Source organism: Neopsephotus bourkii, unplaced genomic scaffold (genome assembly GCF_033783945.1).
Source record: "Neopsephotus bourkii isolate Nb327-2 ecotype Australia unplaced genomic scaffold, CSIRO-AGI_Nbou_v1 NB_83, whole genome shotgun sequence".
Lineage (NCBI taxonomy): Eukaryota > Metazoa > Chordata > Aves > Psittaciformes > Psittacidae > Neopsephotus > Neopsephotus bourkii.
Window position 1 is genome coordinate 844,128 of NW_026900600.1, and position 14,896 is coordinate 859,023.

Sequence of the window (14,896 nt, forward strand, 5' to 3'; positions counted from 1 at the left end):
ACTTCCTTCTGCAAGTAATAGGGGAACCGAAAAGGAGAGGTGCCATGCTTGACCTTGTGTTCACCAACAGGGAAGGGCTCGTTGGAAATGTGGCACTCCAGGGCAGCCTTGGATGCAGCAACCACGAGATGGTTGAATTTGAGATCCTTAGGACAGTGAGAAGAGCGTGCAGCAAGCTCACTGCCCTAGACTTCAAAAGAGCAGACTTTGGCATCTTCAGGAACCTGCTTAGTAAGGTTCCATGGGATATAGCCCTAGAGGGCAGGGGGGGTCAAGACTCTTGGTTGGTCTTCAAGGATCACCTGCTAGAATCTCAGGAGTGTTGCATCCCAACCAGAAGGAAGGGCAGCAGGAGGGCCAGGAGACCTCCTTGGATGGATAAGGAGCTCCTGAGGAAAATTCAGATGAAAAAAAGTTTTATAGAAAGTGGAAGCAAGGACAGGCGGCCTGGGAAGAGTACAGGGATGTTGTCCAGGAAGCCCAGGACCACCTTAGGAAAGCTAAGGCCCAGTTAGAATTAAACTTGCCTAGGGATATTAAGGATAACAGGAAGGGATTCTACAGGTACATAGCAAATAAAAAACAGATTAGGGAGAATGTAGGCCCCCTCAGGAAGCTCTCGTGTGAGCTAGCTACACAGGATTTGGAGAAGGCTGAGGTTCCAAATGACTTCTTTGCCTCGGTCTTCTCTAGCAAAGGCTCTGACCGCACCACCTAAGTCTTGGAAGGCAGATACAGGGACTGTGAGAATGGAGACCTTGGGCCCACCGTAGGAGTGGAATTGGTCCGAGACCATCTTAAAATATAAACATGCACAAGTCCATGGGACCTGATGAAATCCATCCACGGTTCCTGAAGGAGCTGGTGAATGAAGTTGCTAAGCCACTGTCCATCATATTTGAAAAAACATGGCAGTCAGGTGAAGTTCCCAACAACTGGAAAAACTGAAATATAACCCCCATTTTCAAGAAGGGGAAAATGGATGACCCAGGGAATTACAGACCAGTCAGTCTCACCTCTGTGCCTGGCAAAACCTTGGAGCAGATTCTCCTGGAAGGCATGCTAAGGCACATGAAAAACAACAAGGTGCTTGGTGACAGCCAGCATGGCTTCACTAAGGGGAGATCCTGCCTGACCAGTTTGGTGGCCTTTTATGATGGGGCTATAAAACTGATGGACAGCGGTAGAGCAGTTGATGTCATCTACCTGAATTTGTGTAAAGCGTTCGAAACTATCCCACATGACATTCTTGTCTCTAAATTGGAGAGACATCAATTTGATGAATCGACCACTCAGTGGATAAAGAACTGGCTGGAGGGCCGCACGGAAAGAGTTGTAGTCAATGGCTCAATGTGTGGCTGGAGACCAGTAACGAGTGGTATCACTCAGGGATTGGTGTTGGGACCGGTCTTGTTTAACATCTTTGTCGCTGACATGGACAGTGGGATTGAGTGCACCCTCAGCAAGTTTGCCGATGACACCAAGTTGTGTAGTTCTCTTGATACGCTGGAGGGAAGGAATGCCATGCAGAGGGACCTTGACACGCTTGTGAGGTGGGCTGATGCCAACCTCATGAAGTTTAACCATGCCAAGTGCAAGGTCCTACACCTGGGTCGGAGCAATCCCAGACACAGCTACAGGTTGGGCAGAGAAGAGATTCAGAGCAGCCCTGCAGAGAAGGACTTGGGGATTCTGGTCAGTGAGAAAATGAACATGAGCCGAAAGCGTGTGCTTGGAGCCCAGAAACCCAACCGTATCCTGGGCTGCTTCAAAAGGAGTGTGACCAGCAGGTCAAAGGAGGTGATCCTGCCCCTTTATTCTGCTCTCATGAGACCTCACTTGGAGTATTGTGTACAGTTCTGGTGTCCTCAACATAAAAAGGACATGGAAAGGTTGGAAGAAGTCCAGAGGAGGGCCACAAGAATGATCAGGGGACTGGAGCAGCTCCCATATGAAAATCGGCTGAGAAAGTTGGGGCTGTTCAGCCTGGAGAAGAGAAGGCTGCGTGGAGACCTCATAGCAGCCTTCCAGTATCTGAAGGGGGCATATAGGGATGCTGGGGATGGACTCTTCATTAGGGACTGTAGTGATAGGACAAGGGGTAATGGGTTCAAACTTAAACAGGGGAAGTTTAGATTGGATATAAGGAGGAAATTCTTTCCTGTGAGGGTGGTGAGGCACTGGAATAGTTTGCCCAGGGAGGTTGTGAATGCTCCATCCCTGGCAGTGTTCAAGGCCAGGTTGGACGAGGCCTTGGGTCATATGGTTTAGAGCGAGGTGTCCCTGCCCATGGGAGGGGGGTTGGAGCTTGATGATCTTAAGATCCTTTCCAACCGTAACTATTCTATGATTTTATGATTCCTGGGTCATCCATTTTCCCCTTCTTGAAAATGGGGGTTATATTTCCCTTTTTCCAGTCGTTGGGAACTTCACCTGACTGCAAGATTTTTTCAAATATGATGGACAGTGGCTTAGCAACTTCATTCGCCAGCTCCTCCAAGGACCCACGGATGGATTTCATTAGGTCCCACGGACTTGTGCATGTTCAAGTTCTTAAGATGGTCTTGAACAGCATCCAATAGTGTGGAAAAAATCTTGCTTAAAAACAGGTAATCAGACTTATATTTAAACAGGGCATTTCACAATTGCTCTTACAACTTTATACTTAAGAATTAATACCTAAAAGAATATTGAAGTATTGGACAGAAGCAAATTTCACAAAGTCATTCTTCCATCTCCATCAGGAAAAATCAGTATTTTTTCCTTTTCCTTAATTTATTTATTAGATATATATACACACTACTGCTTCTTAGTACATTGATAATAATAATAATAATAATAATAATAGTAATAATAATAAAGTTTTGCTCTCCATTCAGCTAGGAAAAAAATGAGATTAGCCTAGAAAAAAAAACCATAAAATTCCATTGAAATTATCAATATTTTTTCTACTTCTCCCTACTCAACATGTAATAGAGGTGATCATTAATATTAAATCATGAGTGCTAACAAAATAAAGTGTATATTGCATGGATTTTGAATGGTACCAGACTTAAGATACTACTGAGCCAGCCGATAATGCAGCACTAATTGCTTTTTGGCTTCTGAGACAGGCTAGTTCTTGAAATCAAAATAATTGGGTATTTTAGAACATAAAGATGTGTCGCACAAATGTGAGCAAGTGCACACACATAAAAGATGCAAAGTTTTCATCAAAACCAGTTGAACCACAACAAATTAAGAAGCTCTGCACATAAGTTGTAAGGATCAATATATAAATATATAATCTAAAAATAAGAAACAGAAGCACATGCTAGAAACAGAGCAGAAATGCCATTGGGTTTTTTCAAAAATTCTTTTTAAACACTCAAATCCATAGTTCATCTACAATGCATGTTCTAGCAACTATTTGTTTACCTTTTATCTAAGTCAATAACTGCGAAGGGAGGCAATGGTGAGCTCCCTTAGCAATATACGGCTTTCTTTGTGACATGTAATCTACAAATACATTAAAACTGTAAAATCTATACACCTTATCACAAGAGAGGCTAGGAATTTAAGTGCTGTGATGTTGAGAGGCTTATGTTCATGTCCTACATTTTTTATACTCAGCATATAAATACATAAGCCTAATTATGTTTTTACAGTGGAATCCTGAAAACAGAAAATCTAAATAACTAAAAAGAAAAGTTGAAGTAGAAAGCTAAAGAGAGTGGACTACACATGTCAGCGAACTCCATGTAGGGGTAACAAATTGTTTTATTTTTCCAGTAATAGTTCACAAGAATATCCTCACTGTGTGCAAGACCAAATGGGAATTGACAACTGAGTTGAGCTGTCCAGTAGTAGCTATCACAGCCCTTTATCCAACAACAAAAAGAGGTTTTTCTCTCAAATACAGCATAAATCAGAAGGCACCTCCAAGTGTGTGCCACCTAGTAAATGTGTACTTTCACTGTCTGCTTTGTTGATGTCAAGTAAAGGAACATGTCTCAGAAGTTACACTGACATAAAATTTGATCACTGAATGTGATTCATTCTTACAAGCTCGTAGAGAAAAACACTGCAAGGGTTCCAGCTTCACAATATACATTCCTTACAGAATCAACAGTACCAAGGCTTTCAGACCACCTGAAAGTGTTCCCATCCAAAAAGTAAAGTATCAGTTACAGCGAAGCCACCTAAGAGAATAAACCAGAAGGGCATTTCCTATGGAAAATGTATTGTTTTCATCACTGCAGCACCAATGAACTCTACAAAGTGCATAGGTAAAACTTGTGAATTGCTAATGCTTCTCTTCAGATGGAGGCACTTCAACAGCAGGAAAAAAGTTAAAGTGAGGAAGAACTCCCACCTTAACAGGCTTTGAATCATGTTTAAAGAAAAGAACAACAACCTGCTCAATTTGAAATGTGCAGTTAACACGCCCCAATCTTAGTGAAGACCACCAGCATTCTGGAAAGACTAAACATTATTTCAGTGTATGGGAAATCAATTTATGATAATGGAAGAGTATTTTTGTTGAGATTTTTTATGGCTATCTGGAAATGGTTCTCCTTCACCTTTGACATAATCTTTTCCTCAAATTAATGGCAGTAAAGTAAAAAACTTCCAACTCAAAATTAAAATTACTTGTGAGAGATCAGAAAGTCTTTACACTTACAACACAGATATGTGTATGTGCCTAAAACTGAATTGATGACTTTTCAGCCCTACTAGCGCTGATTGAGGGGACACCCTGCTTCCCCATTTTGAATTATAAACAGCTTGAATTTGCACTGCTGACTCAATTCCGTGCAAATTCAAGATTTTCCTAAAGGTACTCAGGGCAGAAGAGAAGGAAGTGTACTGTGACACAGGAACAATACCTATTAATTACCTCCTAGCTGCACATAGGTAGTCTTGTCTTGTGGATGACAGTGCACTGATGTACAGTGCAGAAAATCCTCAGTACTGTTTTTGATGGCATTATGTTCAACAAAGATGGACTGGTAAGATCAGTCTGCAGCTCTCAGAAATGGGGGCATTCCTTTTGAATTCTCCAGAAATCACCTGTCTTAAGAAATAGAACCAAATTGCCAATGGGGGCTACAACACAGCTGTCAAAGTAAGCCGAGTTTACAGTCTTCATGCTGAAATGCAGAAATAGGCATGTTCTACTATGACAACAAAGGGGTGACTTTGTCTTACCCAAAAAATATAATTAAATTTACTGACATCATGTCAGAAAAGAATACAGAGACAACTTTTGTTTCTCCAAGTTGAATTTAGACAATGGTACTTTCCTAAAAAGGAATTATCCAAGAATGGGAAAGTCTGAATTTCCCAAATTCTATTATTTTTAGCAGACATAACAGATGTCAGAAAACCTATTTTCATTAAAAGGTACACATGGAGCAGATGACCACTAGACTGAAAAGCTTTCCTCATGGGAAACCAAGTCAAGAGTTTAATATAGGTAAAAATCCTCTTTAAAACCTCTAATTAAGCCAGGCAGCAAAAATAAATAAATTTCTACCAGAAGCCATTGAGGAATTTAAAACAGAATAATATCATATTAAACCAAATAGAGAAAAGCTTCTAAAAGTAAAACAGATCTAGTTGTATTCCAGATAGAAAAAAAATCTCACCAGCTTCACCTCAAAATAAATGTCTCATCTTCTGCCTGGCTACTACCATGAATCCACCTCCTAATGAAAAGTAAGTATAATATTACTTCGAGTCTCCCAACATACAGGCCATGAAGATGCAGACAGATGATTCAGGTATGGATAGAAAAGTCTGAGAACCATGACAGCAGGCTTATTACTTTCCATCAGGTTGAACCACCATAACAACTCGAACATAAAAGTGGAATGCAATGCCACATAATTATTTAAGCAATACACAGTGGTATCAGACCATAGTAGCAGCTGACGATAATGTCTTTAGTGTGATAGACATGACCTGTTTCAAAAAAGCTCAGATCTCAAGAGCGATCTTCTCTAGTGATCTAGCATGGTATCCAAGTTAGTTTCCTAAGCAAGAAAGGTGAGTGTCTATGATGATGACGGTACTGGCAAAGAAAAAGCATTCCACTGTAGATCTTCTAGAGTCCTGACAATAGAGAATTCAGTAACAACTTTGGAATTTTTATCCATATGTTATTTAGTGTATTTTGAAGCACAGATTGTCTGTGGCAAAAACAATCTAACATGAAGCATTATGCAAGTGAATGCTGTGCAAGACAGCTTCCGTATCCCAAAGAAAGTTTCTCAGTTCTACAAAACGATCAAAGGGAAAGTAAATCCTAAAGCACTTGGGCACCATAGGAGCTCCATTGAGCTCTGAAGTCTAAAGTTAGAACAGGTTAAATATCTGCATAGTAATTTCAAGAGGTACTGACTAGCCTCAGAATTCTTTCAGCACAGCTACCCTACATCAGCCAGTCATTTGGAGGCCTTTCTCCATTTACATGGCTAAATTCCAAGACACCCTTCAAGCTGCCAAGTCAGAATGGCAGAATCATGTACTGATCATAGGTCTTACTCAAAACAGAAGTGTTTTTCTTAAGATGTTCAAATCATAACATGAACATTAGAGCACTGTTTACAATTCTAGTCAAGCAAAAGCAACAAATCAGATTCGGAGCAGGCTAGAAAGACATACAGACAAATCTGAAAGTGAATGACTGGAGGCACAAAATGAGAACCCTTCAGGCAAACCTCACTGATCTGAAGTTGTAGCAGTATCTGCCAAGAAGAAAACTGAGATAGCCTATGTGTGTGCTAGAAGAAACATTAACCAACCAACCACTTTCAGCCATCTGAATTAACATCAGACAGCAGTAAGACAAAATTTTTTAACCTGTTCTTTAGATTAGCTACCCAAAATAGTTTTACCAGAACTGAACAGGATAAGAGAGTGAAATCTGCTGCTACTGAAGCTTTCACAGGGACATTCCTCTATAATTCAGCATCACAATCTTTCAGTGATACAGAGGAAGTAACATAATTCAATCAAATAGCAACTGCAAATGGCCACCTTCAGAAGGTATTTCTGGAGCCTGGTTCTCCAGCCTATCTATGTCCAAGGTTTGCAAGACACTAACTTAGCTGCAATTTGTCATAAAGATCTTTTGACTGTCACAGATGGCATTTAATAGAAAGTTAATCTTTGGCAACACTTCTGGAAAGGCTGGAATTACTGATAGAGAACGCGGACGAGGCAGAGCAGCAGACACATGACTTCTAGAACACAAGAGAGGAAGGTAAGCTATACAGACAGAAATTACACAATCAAAACATCTCACAACACAGGTGCACCTCACTGCTTTGAGATTTTGTACCAAATGAAATGTCAGTAGGTGTGGCTGTGCCAAATCATAAAGTGTTAGGAAAGGCAGAGTATACCTCTGCAGGTAGAGTGGTAAGTATGACATTTTTCCAAACAACAGTAAGAAACACTAATACATTCTGAGTTATCCTCAAAGCAGACATACAAGTGAAGCCATCAGCTGAATATGGAATTGATCATTTTAAGTGTCTGCTAAATTATTTAAGACAAACTAGCTTTCATCAGGCCTCACTCTAATCTTCAATTTAATCTAGTGAAATCTTTTCCTTTGGTATGAACTCATTAAAAACACATCCGTCAACGAACAAGCTGTGAAGTGACATGAGGACTGCTTGCCAAATTCTATTTGGGTTAGTTAATAGTGTATTTCACAAGGACAGGGCATTAATTTTATTATTTCTGAAATAATAATTATTTCTGAAACAATTATTTGTTTCAGAATTATTTCTGAAACAATATTTCATAATTGCCTCAATTTTTACTTTCCAGTAAATAAGCAAGCAAGAAAAAAACTGTTTCTTTCTTTTCATTCCAGGACAATACTGGAACATACTTACAAATATCTCAAGTTTTTAAAAAAGAAAGAAAGCAGCAGCTATCACATGTGACTCTTGAGACACTATTCTCAGGCGTGAGACTGGTAGTACTGTTACCTGCACCTGAGGTCAAATGTCCACTAGTCATATCCTGACAGCTATTAGCAGCTTTTAAAATCAAAAGTGTTTATAAAGAACATCAAAATCATGATTTTTTTAAATGGAATTGCATTTATGGATTTAAAACTATATTACTAAATTAAATTTGTCCAGGATTATTTTACACCACTAAGGATTAAAGGCACTGACAAGTCTGCATGCTTACTACTTGATTCAGCTCTCCTTGCAGCATAACCAAATCAGAACTACCTTGGGGAATAGTTCCTGTCGAAAAGGCAGTTAACGTACATTGGCGCTGACAAGCCTAAAGCATTAGCGTTGTTGTGTAGGCATAAGCATGGGGAGAGGTGGACCATGCAACTCCATAAAGAATCAATTGTTTCAGTATTCTGGCACTCATTTATATAAACTGCATCCCAAATAATTTGAGGAGGGTGGGGGCAAAGACTTGGAGCCACCTGATACAACACCAAACATTGCCATGCACTTCTGTGCCTCCAAAAATGCCCTGAAATATCATGTCCAACAGGTGCAGGGATGCCTGATCACCTCTATCTGGTGACCAGTGACAGGATACAAGAAAATAGAATGAGGCTGCATCAGGAGAAGTTCAGGTTGGACATATGATTCTATGATTAGGAAAAGGCACTTCACTGAGAGGATGGTTGGCCACTGAAACAGGCTCCCCAAGCAAGCGATCATGGCATCAAGCCCGTCAGAGTTCAAGGAGAATCTGAATGATGCTCTTAGTAACATGATTTAGTTTTAGGGAGTCTTGCAAGACGCAGGCAGTTGGACTCACTCTGCATGGGTCCCTTCCAATTTAAAACAGTCTAGATTATTCATTTTCTTACTAGCCTACCAGCAAACTAAACCATGTATTTTAAAAATAGATTCAAAACAAGGATAAGTAAATCAGTGGGCAGCAACCTGGTCAATCTTTACAAGAAGCTGAAGTTAGGAGATTCTGAGATAAAGACATCCTCATGTCAACTGGTGTTTTCTGACTGTATAAAAGATCTGTCCAAAAAAGCTTGCTGTCACCAACCAAGAACCACCACAAAGATATAACATGATGTTGAGCCCTGTGTCCTCTGTGCTGCACGTCAGCAATCCTGGTCACACTGCTTGAACACACACGCAAGGTGGTGCTCAGAAGAACTGAGCTATGACAGCACAAGCGAATTAAATCTGTAAGAGACTGAGCAGGTAAAAACTAATTTACATCAAGGTTTTGTAAGTAAAAAATTACTTTTCCTTTCCCATAAAATCTCACACTGAGCATTTTTCTTCTATGCTCATTTCCCCATGCAAGTGTGAAACTCAAAAGCTTTATGTTACTCATATTCAGAAGTTCAGAAAGTATACTTTAAAAAGGCAAGCAGTAAGCTGCCCTTATCAGTTGCTTATGACCCTTACACTTTTAATATCTCAGAAAAAAACACTCAGACTGGATTAATACAAATGAACATTAACAGAAGACAATTTTTTAGTACTTGAATATTTTACATTCAAAAAGCAGTGGACAAATGTTGACTCACATCTTTTATAGCTTTATTAAATAACTATAATGAACAATGGTTTATTTTTAAACTTTCCAGCAACCTCTCAAATAACTACATATTATTTCATTTCTCATGCTATACTTTTTAAAAGGCCATAACCTTTCCTGCCTGAAGTTTATACCACTGTATTATTGGATCACATTCTTAATTATGCTGTATTTGTGCAAGTGATCTCTGCTACTTTTTTGTTCTTATTTTCACACGGTCCTATGCAACTGTTAACCATAAGTCAGAATAGTATTTAACTTGGACTTCCTATTTTTTTACAAGATAATCTGTCATTAAAAAAGGTTCACAAGAGTTCTTGTTAAAAAATATTCTACAAGTTGTGTTTCCCAATAAACCACGATTTAGAAACTTTTAGCTTCTGCTTTCTTCAACATACCTATATTGTTATTTTATTTTGTCATCCCTAAGTTCTTTTCCTATGAAGTTGAATTGCATCTCCATGGTCTAAATCCCTTTATCTTACACTTAAGATTACCCATGGTGATCTTTCTCCTTAAGTTTTGCTCATGAGATTATCTGACTTAAGGTTACTTTTTCTGAAGTTATCAGCATCTTCACTTGTCACACAAATGGGGGCTTTCGATGGCATAAGCAAGAGATACGAAAAGCAGGGCTGTCCCCAGGTTAGTCAACAGTGGACTCACACCAGAACACTGTCAGTGCCTGAAGAACAAAGGAAAACACACTCTGGTGGAGTGGAACTGAAGCAATGTTAGACATTACCTTGGCTCACATGGCCAGAGAAATGCCCTGTTGCTCCTGGAAAGCCACACAACACCCTGAGAGTTACACTAAGAGGGAAAAAACAAACTAAGATCCAACCAACAACCCACACAGCTAAAACAGCTATGCATTTTGGTTTCTGCCTCATCTCTAACCAGACACATGTTGCATGGTCACCACTGTTTCAAGACAGGTGCTACACCACTCAGACAAAACCATTAAAGTCAAAATGAAGCTGAAACTTGAGATGACCAAATAATAGCTATAATTATGTGCAGATAAACATGAGAAACTCATCAACCACTGGTAGGAAATTGTTCAGTATTTCATGGAACTATTATAGAAAACAGAAGCAGTAAGGCTGTCACAGCTTCAGTAAAATGACACAACAGGGCTGATAAATGCATTCAGTGCTAGTAGGTCTTGGTCTCTGGAAGAAGCAACTCAGAATTTCATATGCAGACAGGAGCACTTCTTTGCACAACCCAGTTTTGGAAGAAACCAATCTTTAAGAATTTCACACAATCAAGATAAGGAACTTCTACCAGCTAGAGTAAGGGTGAGAATAAAATTCAAATACATGAAAAAAAAATTATTTACATGGGGAAGATAAAAGGACAAAAACCAGCAATAAGCTCATCATTAATAGTGGAACACAAGGAAAAGATAAAACCATCAGTGCTCTAATAGGGACAAAGATAATGAAGAACATAGGTAAACTTATATTTGGATAAGAGTGACTGGATATATTGCTAGAGCAGAGTGAATGTCTAAATGGCCGGCCAAAAAAAACCCAAAACAATCAACCAACAACAAAAAAACAACCAACCAACCAACCAAAAAAAAAAAAATCAACCAAAAAAAAAAAAAACACCCAAGAAAACAAATCACCAAAAACCCCTCAAAACCAAACAGAATCACAGACTCACAGAATAATTAAGTTTGGAAAGAACCTTAAGATCATTTAGTTCCAACCCCCATGCCATGGGCAGGGACACCTTCCACTAGAGCAGATTGCTCCAAGCACGTCCAACCTGGCTTTGAACACAGGCAGGGATGGGCCAGCCACAGCTTCTCTGAGGAACCTATGCCAGCGCCTCACTATGGTGATAACAGGCAATAGGTGATAGTATGTATGCTCTGAAGCATCAGCCTAGACTAAGTAAAAGAAAGGATGTATAGGAAAATAAAGCAGTTTAGCTAAGGAAAACCTAAAGTCTGGAGGAGAAGATAAGAGTAATAAAGTATTTATGTTATACTTACTGCTGAATTAATCGAAAACATAAAAGTTCAAAATAACTTAAAAGGAGGAAGTTTGCAGTAAACACAAAAGCAACCCATAGAGTCACTACAAAAATAAAATAAAGCAGCCACACTCATGAAGGCAACCTGAAGTGTTTGTAGAGTTATGCCCTCAATGTCTTTAAGCCAACAATAAAAGTTAATTAACTTTGTTTGAAGTAGCACATGCAATACTGTAACTGTCACAGCATGCCAGTGTCTCAGGGTCTAGCCGTTTCTTTCAGAGTACTAAGTCTTGACTCTGAATTCAAAGACAGAAGGATAAAAAAGGTTTCCATCATAAAACATTTTATTATCACACAAGTAGTATTATCCGTTTATTCACTACTCAGGCTTTTCCTTGGGAGTCAAACAGTTTAGCCATTCCCTTAATCAAAACTTTAGAGCAAATTATCATGGAACTCCAAACTCTCTAAAACACCATAACTACAAGACACCACTCACCTAAAAGAAAAACTGAAATGCCCTGTACTGTGGGCTTGATTGTCCTCATTTGAAAATAGCAAAAAAACTAGGCATAAATCTGCAATTTTAAGAAAAAAAAAAACAAACCAAACACAACCCCCCCCCCAAACCAACCAAACAACCAAAACAAACAAAAAACACAACCAAAAATGAAACAAAAATGCATCAAAACCACAACCAAACAGTTATACTGGGCAGAACTGCTGACTTTTTTTTTGGCCTACAACAGTCCTTAAAGAAATTAATACAAGCTCTCAGCCTGCTTTCCAGCCAGAATAAAACAAAAGATACAACCAAGCCCAATGCAGACTGAAACGTTGATGAAAAGCAAATGCATAACATTCCATATTAAGAAAGCAAAAAAGTGACCTATTGAAAACTTCTGCCCTCCAACAGAAATTAAAAATGTTTTCATGTTAAAAACTGATTTTGACTTATACTCTTCTCCCAGTCAGGAACTTCTTCACATTTAGGAAAAAACAGCTGCTATTGTTTCTATAATATTATATTAAAATTGTATTTCACAAAAAAATAATAAAAGGGATAACAAAAGAGAACTCACCACAACTCCAAACTGCTCTGGCTCCGACAAATTATTATACTCATTCTTGAACTTAGACAATGCATTCAGTTGTTCTTGTTCAGGAAGATGTTTTATTAAATTCTATCAAGAAAAATAAAAAAGGCTTAAAAAAAATCTCAGATTCTATGTTGCTTATGTTATAGGCAAATGGTATTATATATGCATCATTACCAAACACTAAAAAGACAACACTCAAAACAAAAGCTTAAAACCATTATATATTATATTTAGCATGGAAAATTGTCAGAAGTGGGAATTCAGAGCTGGGATTCTGCTTCAGTGGAATTCAGGTGCCCATACGAGGAGGCCGGACATTTTCATAAATGAATGTCTTTTGAACACAGGTAAGGCAATCTAAATATGTTAGTTTCATCTGATATCTGCAGAATTCTCAGTTACTGGAGATTTCTGAACACTTTTAATTTTGTTCTGTATATGGTCATTATGAGTCAGTAGCTCAGTTCTGTCCCTTCCCAAGACAATTACTATAATTACTATGCAATAGTCAGGGTTCCTTTAGCCTTTGTTCTCTCTCAACTTATGACTCTCGCGTTCCTGGTTACATAGTGGCTAAGCTTCCATCACAGTAAAAAAAAAACAAGAGAGAAATTGTGTTCTTTCTTAAAATACTCCCTGGTCTATTGGTAAGATAAGTCTGAACAAAGATTCAAGCCTGCTAACAATGAATCAGGTCTAGCAGACAGTATCATAGAATCATAGAATAGTTAGGGTTGGAGAGGACCATAAGATCATCAAGTTCCAACCCCCCTGCCATGGGCAGGGACACCTCACTCTAAACCATATCACCCAAGGCCTTGTCCAACCTGGCCTTGAACACTGCCAGGGATGGAGCATTCACAACCTCCCTGGGCAACCTATTCCAGTGCCTCACCACCCTCACAGAAAAGAATTTCCTCCTTATATCCAATCTAAACTTCCCCTGTTTAAGTTTGAACCCATTACCCCTTGTCCTACCACTACAGTCCCTAGTGAAGAGTCCATCCCCAGCATCCCTATATGCCCCCTTCAGATACTGGAAGACTGCTATGAGGTCTCCACGCAGCCTTCTCTTCTCCAGGCTGAACAGCCCCAACTTTCTCAGCCGATCTTCATATGGGAGCTGCTCCAGTCCCCTGATCATTCTCGTGGCCCTCTCTGGACTTGTTCCAACAGATCCATGTCCTTATTATGCTGAGGACACCAGAACTGTACACAATACTCCAAGTGAGGTTTCACGAGAGCAGAATAAAGGGGCAGGATCACCTCCTTCGACCTGCTGGTCACACTCCTTTTGATGCAGCCCAGGATACGGTTCGCTTTCTGGGCTGCAAGTGCACACTGCCAGCTCATGTTAAGCTTCTCATAGACCAACACCACAAAGTCCTCTTCAGCGCTTCTCTCAATCCAGTCTCTGCCCAACCTGTACCTGTTCCTGGGATTCTTCCAACCTAGGTTTAGGACCTTGCACTTGGCATGGTTAAACTTCATGAGGTTGGCATCAGCCCACCTCACAAGCGTGTCAAAGTCCCTCTGCATGGCATTCCTTCCCTCCAGTGTATCAAGAGAACCACACAGCTTGGTGTCATCCACAAACTTGCTGACGGTGCGCCCAATCCCACTGCCCATGTCAGCGACAAAGATGTTAAACAAGACCGGTCCCAACACCGATCCCTGAGGGCCACCACTCGTTAGTGGTCTCCAGCCACACATTGAGCCATTGACTACAACTCTTTGCGTGCGGCCCTCCAGCCAGTTCTTTATCCACTGAGTGGTCCATTCATCAAATTGATGTCTCTCCAATTTAGAGACAAGAATGTCGTGTGGGACAGTGTCAAACACTTTACACAAATCCAGGTAGATGACATCAACTGTTCTACCGCTGTCCATCAGTTCTGTAGCCCCATCATAAAAGGCCACCAAATTGGTCAGGCAGGATTCCCCCTTAGTGAAGCCATGCTGGCTGTCACCAAGCACCTTGTTGTTTTTCATGTGCCTTAGCATGCCTTCCAGGAGAATCTGCTCCAAGATTTTGCCAGGCACAGAGGTGAGACTGACTGGTCTGTAATTCCCTGGGTCATCCATTTTCCCCTTCTTGAAAATGGGGGTTATATTTCAGTTTTTCCAGTCGTTGGGAACTTCACCTGACTGCCATGAGTTTTCAAATATGATCGTTGGGAACTTCACCTGACTGCCATGAGTTTTCAAATATGATGGCCAGTGGCTTAGCAACTTCATTCACCAGCTCCTTCAGGAACCGC

The 14,896-nt window shown here is 40.0% G+C and overlaps 1 protein-coding gene across 1 annotated transcript in view; it reads right to left on the bottom strand.

The window, feature by feature from the left end:
* DIAPH3 (diaphanous related formin 3) overlaps window positions 1–14,896 on the bottom strand; it is a 216,670-nt gene that overhangs the window by 111,175 nt on the left and 90,599 nt on the right. The window contains exon 20 of the mRNA XM_061354886.1: window positions 12,618–12,719. Within this exon, the coding sequence (XP_061210870.1) occupies window positions 12,618–12,719 (102 nt within the window). The remainder of the gene's footprint in view (window positions 1–12,617; window positions 12,720–14,896) is intronic.